This window comes from Silurus aristotelis, assembly GCF_946808225.1.
Source record: "Silurus aristotelis genome assembly, chromosome: 25".
In the NCBI taxonomy this organism is placed as follows: Eukaryota; Metazoa; Chordata; class Actinopteri; order Siluriformes; family Siluridae; genus Silurus; species Silurus aristotelis.
In genome coordinates, this window is record NC_139598.1 from 18,328,160 (window position 1) to 18,335,659 (window position 7,500).

The window sequence follows — 7,500 nt, forward strand, 5'->3', positions numbered from 1 at the left end:
CATCAATGGGAAGGTGTTCGACTGGAACCTCATCTCCAGGAGGAGCTGTTTCCGTGCCGGCGTCCGCTACTACGTCCGAGGTTCTCGCTTTACTCCCCTTTATATGCAATAATACTGTCCAACGTCACGGCGTATTAATGACTCCGTCTCTTCAGGGATCGACTCTGAGGGTCACGCGGCAAACTTCGTGGAGACGGAGCAGATCGTCCAATACAACAGCGCCAAGGCTTCATTCATACAGGCGAGTCGGTCAGATCCAAAACATCAGGAGGAACTTAATACGAGCCTAAAATTCCAGCCAATCACAAACCACTATTCACACCTAAACTCCTTCCAGCCAATCACAATCCAGCATTTAGACTGACAGGATAATTGTATAATGAATGAGATCTGCTCTGTTTCCTCAGACACGTGGCTCCATCCCGTTCTTCTGGTCTCAGCGTCCAAACCTCAAATACAAACCCAAACCTCAGATCAGCAAGAGCGGCAATCACGTGAGCTCTTTACACGTGATCTTTATTTAGATTGATATCTTTAGTGTATGATTTGTCTACGTATATATCTGTCATATAAATCACTTCATCTCTTTTTCTCTCCTGGTCACAGCTGGATGGTTTTCAGAGACATTTCGACTCTCAGATCATCACCTACGGCAAACAAGTCATTTTAAATCTGGTGCGTTCTTCCTGTCTTCCTGTCTGTCAGACGTTTCTCTGTAGTGTCGTGTGTGTGCACGAGTGTTTTATCTGTTGCACCTGTCTCACGTAGATTAATCAGAAGGGTTCTGAGAAACCCCTGGAGCTCGCCTTCGCCAAGATGGTGGAGAGTCTCGGAAACGGCATGATCAAGTGAGTCAGTCGTTAATTTATTGATTGATTGATTGATTAATAAATAAATAATAGAATGACACTCAGAATCGCGTGTGTGTGTGTGTGTGTGTCCTCCCAAAGGTACGTGGCCTTTGACTTTCACAAGGAGTGCAGTAGGATGAGGTGGCATCGCCTGCAGATCCTGGTGGACACGGTGGCTGAGCAGCAGGACGAGTTTGGGTATGGCCTCATCGCTCCGACTCAGACGTGCTGTACGTACCCACATGGGCTCAGTTTCACGTTGAGTTCATCATTCACTCTGTTTCCAGCTTCTTCCTGGTGGACGCGGACGGAACGGTCCAAGTGCAGCAGGAAGGGACGTTCCGGAGCAACTGTATGGATTGTCTGGACCGTACCAATGTGGTTCAGAGTCTTCTGGCCAGGCGATCGCTGCAGTCTCAGCTGCAGGTGGAGCCACGTTTATAATCAGATTATATGATAATACAGGAGTGTGTGTGTGTGTGTGTGTGTGTGTGTGTGTGTGTGTGTGTGTGTGTGTGTATAAAATAAAAAACAGTACTGAATCATGAAAGTGTGCTAAAATAATGAATATATAAATAAATAAATTCAATAATATAATTAATAAATAATAATAATAACTTAATTATAAAATAATTATAATAACGCTCTCCATTTAATATAATAAGGCTCACGTTAAAAAAAACAAAAAAACAAACAGCACGTGCTGACAGATTCGCCTCTAGGGGCTGCTCTTGTAACAATGGCAGACCGGAAAAACTATCGGTATGGAATTTAGCAGATAGCCGGTAGTTCCAGCGATCAACTTTCAGTGCCAATAAAATTCTCGACCACATTGAAATAACCGCAAATTATATCGAACACTAATAATTACAGTGGATCTGCTGTAAGGTGATTGTGGTTTAAGGAAAGAATGAGTGTGGTGGTGTTCCTGATGTAAGACATTGACGATGCTGATGTTCTCGTGTGTGTGTGTGTGTGTGTGTGTGTGTGTGTGTGTGTGTGTGTGTGTGTGTAGAGGATGGGCATCCTGCATGTTGGACAGAGAATCGAGGATCAGACTGATTTTGAAAAGATCTATAAGAACGGTGAGAAGATTTTAAATGGTTTTTATTGCAGTTAATTCTCCTTTTCATCTTCTCACACACACACACACACACACACACACACACACACACACATCACTGAGTTTCTTTGTGTGTGTAGCGTGGGCTGACAACGCTAATGCGTGTGCAAAGCAGTATGCAGGTACAGGAGCGCTGAAGACCGACTTCACACGGTGAGGACACACACACACACACACACACACACACACACACACACACACACCTGACAGGTGTATATACACCGTATATGCTCTTTGGTTTATGTGTGTGTGTGTTCAGGACAGGAAAGAGGACGCAGTGGGGGTTGTTGATGGACGGCTGGAACTCAATGATTCGATATTACAAGAACAACTTCTCAGATGGATTCAGACAGGTGATGATGAACCCCAACCACACACACACACACACACACACACACACACACACATTTCTCATATTGCAATAATACGATATTTCCTTTCTTACTTGTATTTCTCTCTCGTTCAGGACTCCATCGATCTGTTTTTAGGAAACTACGCCGTGGATGAAGCGGAGATGAGCACCACTCTCAATGAAGCCAAAGACTGGAAGTTCCTCACAGTGAGAAACACACACACACACACACACACACACACACTCACACACAGAGTTCTCCTCTTCTCATCGTGTCTGTGTTTTGCTCTTCAGCTGCCCATCATCATGGTGGTGGCGTTCTCCATGTGCATCATCTGCCTCCTAATGGCTGGTATGTAGCACTAGTGGTAGTTTTTATCCTTTTACCTTCAAAATGAAGAATATCATTAATGACACATCGACGGTGTTTCACCCCCTCCCCCAAAGGTGAGACATGGACGGAGACGTTAGCGTACGTGCTGTTCTGGGGAACGGCGAGCGTGGTGACCGCCGGCGTGATCCTCTTCAACGGCCGGGACTTCGTAGACGCTCCCAGGCTGGTCCAGAAGGAAAAGATGGACTGAGAGTGCGTGTGTGGAAAGCAGCTGGGTTCCGTCGACTCTTCGTCCTTGTCCTCATCCTCGTCCCCGTCTTCATCCTCAGGACTTTCCTTCTCTCGTCTGCACCGTGACTGGAGCCTGTACTGAGTGCCGTCTTCATGACCGTTCTGTCATGGTGGAGGAGGAAGAGGAGGAGGAGGAAGTGGAGGAGAAGAAGAAGAGCAGGGGCCAGGCGGGCCCAAAAAAAAGGTGGGCGTTGGCAAGACCGACTCTAAGCCACACCCACCTGCTGCTCTCCACACTGCAGTCTCATCTCATAGGAACTGGCTCGGACTGAAGGGGGTGCTGTTCCTCGTCTCAGAGCTACACCGGAGAACAGCCCTCCCAAAACACACACACACACACATACACACACACACACTCACACACACACACACACACTCTCTCTCTCTCTCTCTCTCTCTCTCTCGCTCTCTCTCTCTCTTTGTAGCGTAGCTGGTATTTTATTACCAATTGAACAAAATGCCCCTTTCCTTCACTTTCAGGGCGAATGATATGATGATATTCGATCATTTTATTGTGTTATATTGTGTCCGTCAGGAAACTAAACCCGCGTGAGGTTTTAGACCCCAATCATAGCATCTGTAAACAAGTGGGTTTTTTTTTTTGGGTTTTTTTTTGGGTTTTTTTTGTAAACACCGAAATGAAATATATTCGCCAGCATACTGTTTTCCAACATCACGAAAAACGTGTTAAACTGAGGGGAATCTTGGCGTGTGGCTCGTCTCTGTGCCAAAATTAATTCCTGATGTCAATATCCAGAAGGGAAATGTCATTATAGACCAACAACCGTCGCATTAAAGAGAATAGGGATGGGTAATGATTAATACACAGCTTTATGTGGAAATCTAACACTACTCTTTTATTCACTATTAACGTTCAATTTCAGCTCGAAAAATCATTTAAAACAGTCTGTGAAAAGTGTAAACACGTGCATGTTCCTTCTGTTTCTACGCAACAAACTGAATAAAAGGCAAAAACTAACCAGAATGTGACCATGAATGAGTAGGAAAAAGTGCTATGGAGTCTAAATGGGACGATTTGGTCTCTAACAGAAGAACTTGTGTGAGACGGAGAACGAGAGAGATGATGAGATCAGACTCCCTCACCCCCACACCCACACATGGAGGTGGAAGTTTAATGGTTTGGAGTTGTTTTGGAGCAGTGAAGGTTCTGGAAATTGGAAGTAAACCATCAGCGTGCAGTTCCGTCTGGACTGCGTCTCATTGGACCATCAAGTTCTGTAAGTGTTATTTCGAGTGCAATCAGTGGTCTGGAGTGATATCTATCATGACCTATCAGAGAGATCCATCATGGAACGACCTGCCCAGCCACCGCACCTAAATCCTACTGCACTGCTCTGGGATGAAGAAGAAAATCTCCAAACTAGCGAAGAACACAGCAAAGTATTTCCGCTGAACGTGTGGAGAAAACGAAGTGTCTGGAGTGTTTCAAGCGGTTCTTCTTAACGCTAATGGAGGATTTTTCAGTGTGAAACATCTGGAAGTGTATAGATTTGTTTGGTCACAGTGAATCTCCATAACGTTACATTCCCGGTTTGGTTGCACTGAAAAACAAAAGGAACATGAATGTGTTTAAAACGATTAGAAAACATCATTTTTTTTAGCAGAACTGCAGATTATGTCTGGAATAAGTCTGGAAGCTCAGAGGCACCAATTTCACCATTTTCTTACAAACTGTACAATTTCGATATAAACGTGTATCAGATCAAAGGTAGCGCTCCATGACCATCAGGATCGCTCTTTTAACTTTTGGGAAAATTCATTTTCATTTCATTTGTAATATTTTAACTCTTAAATGATGTAATTTCACACCTTTGGCCATTTACAGAACAATTACATTGAAAAAGCAACAAACTGAATCTTCAGCAGCACGAAGAAAAAGACCTGTATTATCGTGCTAACCTGCTAATTAGCCTGATAGCTAATAAAGTTACTTTAAATATGTAGATGCAGTACTTAGCTGATCGTGTGGTATGTAAATGTGTATATATTTTTGTTGCTTCTAATTGGTTAATTACGTACAGATTTTCCAAGCAGAAACATGAATATAATTAATGGGGGGGAGGGGGGGGGGGTTTGTTTTGTTTTATGAATTGTGCCATTCTGGTTTCTCTGAACTGATTAATTTAATCCAGAGAGATCAAAACGTGACAAATGGTAGTTGAAATGTTTTACTTTTTTTCTTCTTCAATATGGTGGAAGTTCAGTTTTTGGTTAATACTGTACATTGAATGAAAATACGGTGTATTTTTAGCTTTAGGAAACCTTTTTTAAGGAAATAACCAGCACGCTTGAGGAAAATGTTGATGTTCTCGACAATTTTGTCTCGTTTCCATGATCGCTGTGCCTTTCACAACGTCCTTATAGACCATTTTAAGTGCTGTTTGCTAGATGCCTGCCTTTTTTTTTTTAGCTACAGGAATTAGCCATGGTGCTAATCGCCTGAGATTTGAGAATCTGATGTCTGGCTTTGCATGTTGAAATAATTTAAAGGACAATAAAATAAAAGAAATAGATAAAACGTTAACCAGGGGGTTTTGATGGCGTTTTTTGTGTCTTTTTTTGTCCTCAGTGATCAGAGTTGAATTTGAAGTAAGAGATAAGAAAAGAGAAGTTTATTACAGTAGTCTGTTCACAGATACAACATTCTGAAGTCTCCATTATGTTTTACATATAAAGTATTGTGTAATAAAATCGTGACCCTGGTAAACAGGTTTATCTGGCACGTGGTGATCACATGACCCAGGTGAAAACGACCTGTCACTGACTCGTGTCATGTGGAACAGATCCTCCTGCCTCAACCTGAAGCAGAAAGAAGTGTACATGAACACCGCCGTCCCTCATCTGCCTCACCAGAGAATGTAAATACAACCGCGGATAATTTCATTATTTAAAAATCTCATCACATCACCATATTTCCTTCTCCCCAGTAGGTTTTCTGATCTAAATTTACAGACGTACTGATCAGCCAGTCTGACTGGAGAACCATGTCTGGGTCTGGATTTGATGCCAAACCTTCACACATCACCTTGTCTAATGCATTATATTGTGTATATTTCATTAAAAGTGCACTGGGATGAAATCTGGTGTCTCTCTGGTGTAGTTAATCAGCCAGCAGACGTTTGGTGACTTTTTCTAGGTTTAAGCTTTTTATTTATTCTCTTTATTTTACATTAAAACAAACAAAACACTCCAATCTGCTGAAATTGTTGAGATGTACTGTATACAGATGGATGCTTAGATGCAGAACTGTTTTTGCAACCTTCAGTCCTGAGCACAATGTAACAGACTGTTTATATTAATTACGGTCCAAATTCACCCACAAAGTTCTTGATCGTGATCATAAAAGTCCCTGAGAATGAGTTGTTACTCATATCAATATGTAATGTGTTAAAAAGTAATCAACAAATTCTGACCAATCAGAATCCAGCATTCAGAGGCGCCTTGCTGTACTGTACATGCAGTTTCTGAAATGACCAGTAGGTGGCAGCGGAGAGATTGTGGAAAATACTAACGCTGAAGAAGAAGAATTAGGAAGTGACAAGCGTGGGCTTATATTTACAGACTGACTTTTATCATTCACAGGTACAATATATTATATACCGATTTATTTTTATTTGTGTTTTTAATATTTAAAATAAAACTAATTTTATTGATTGTGTGTGTGTGTGTGTGTGTGTAAGTAAGTAAGATGTTTGCAGACCTGAACAGCATTCTCAACACCAGCCCTGATGACGTCAGACAGGTATATTAACCCCTGGTCCTACTATTTATTCATGGTTATTATAATACCGATTAATTATTCTAATTATTAATGACTGTGTGTGTGTGTGTGTGTGTGTGTGTGTGTGTGTGTGTGTGTGTGTGTGTGTGTGTGTAGAGGGAATTTATCCTGCTGTCTGACAGGAAGGCAGATGCATCCTTCCTCATCCATCACTTCCTCAGCTTTTACCTGAAGGGTGAGTGGAACAATAAACATTAAAAACAACAAGCATCAGTGATGTGTGTGTGTGTGTGTGTGTGTGTGTGTGTGTGTGTGTGTGTGTGTGTGTGTGTGTGTGTGTGTAGGTGTGTGTAGTTATTTGTGAGTTACTGTGTGTTGTGTAGTATGTGTTCAAGACAAACACTTAACATGAACCTTGTTGTGTTGTCTGTGTTGTTGTTTGTCATCCAGCTGGCTGTAAAGTGTGTTTTGTGGGTCTGGTGCAGTCGTTTAGTCACTACAGCGCCGTGGCTCAGAGGCTGGTGAGGAGAAACTTCATCTCATTTCCCAGGGTTTTAAAAAGGCAATATTTTATACTGTTAATATATATATATATATGTGTGTGTGTGTGTGTGTGTGTGTGTGTAAAATATATCTCATCATGGCAACACGATTTATCTTTTTATTACTTATCTACTGTGTGTGTGTGTGTGTGTGTGTGTGTGTGTGTGTGTGTTACAGGGAGTAAACCTGGTGCAGGCGAGACAGAAAGGTCAGCTGGTGTTTGTTGAGGCTCTGAAGGCTTCGGCTGCGGTGATGTTTAGTGAG

The 7,500-nt window shown here is 42.2% G+C and overlaps 2 protein-coding genes across 5 annotated transcripts in view; both read left to right on the forward strand.

Moving 5' to 3' along the window:
* sacm1lb (SAC1 like phosphatidylinositide phosphatase b) overlaps positions 1 to 5,496 on the forward strand; it is a 10,987-nt gene extending 5,491 nt beyond the window's left edge. For all 3 annotated transcript variants that reach the window (XM_083529751.1, XM_083529752.1, XM_083529753.1), the window contains 13 exons: positions 1 to 80; positions 156 to 241; positions 408 to 494; positions 607 to 675; positions 769 to 848; positions 951 to 1,049; positions 1,139 to 1,277; positions 1,867 to 1,936; positions 2,055 to 2,127; positions 2,234 to 2,327; positions 2,441 to 2,533; positions 2,621 to 2,678; positions 2,774 to 5,496. The exon at positions 1 to 80 is cut by the window's left edge and continues 22 nt beyond it. In XM_083529751.1, coding sequence (XP_083385877.1) covers positions 1 to 80; positions 156 to 241; positions 408 to 494; positions 607 to 675; positions 769 to 848; positions 951 to 1,049; positions 1,139 to 1,277; positions 1,867 to 1,936; positions 2,055 to 2,127; positions 2,234 to 2,327; positions 2,441 to 2,533; positions 2,621 to 2,678; positions 2,774 to 2,910 — 1,165 coding nt within the window. In that variant the 3' untranslated portion in view covers positions 2,911 to 5,496. The remainder of the gene's footprint in view (positions 81 to 155; positions 242 to 407; positions 495 to 606; positions 676 to 768; positions 849 to 950; positions 1,050 to 1,138; positions 1,278 to 1,866; positions 1,937 to 2,054; positions 2,128 to 2,233; positions 2,328 to 2,440; positions 2,534 to 2,620; positions 2,679 to 2,773) is intronic.
* Positions 5,497 to 6,446: 950 nt separating this feature from the next.
* The window catches only part of elp6 (elongator acetyltransferase complex subunit 6), a 2,649-nt gene continuing 1,595 nt past the window's right edge, over positions 6,447 to 7,500 (forward strand). Inside the window, exons 1-5 of one of the 2 annotated variants that reach the window (XM_083530144.1) lie at positions 6,447 to 6,554; positions 6,661 to 6,714; positions 6,850 to 6,928; positions 7,144 to 7,214; positions 7,414 to 7,500. The exon at positions 7,414 to 7,500 is cut by the window's right edge and continues 38 nt beyond it. In XM_083530144.1, the coding sequence (XP_083386270.1) occupies positions 6,661 to 6,714; positions 6,850 to 6,928; positions 7,144 to 7,214; positions 7,414 to 7,500 (291 nt within the window). In that variant the 5' untranslated portion in view covers positions 6,447 to 6,554. Of the gene's footprint in view, positions 6,555 to 6,656; positions 6,715 to 6,849; positions 6,929 to 7,143; positions 7,215 to 7,413 lie in introns of both variants that reach the window. The other variant, XM_083530145.1, reaches the window with a different exon arrangement.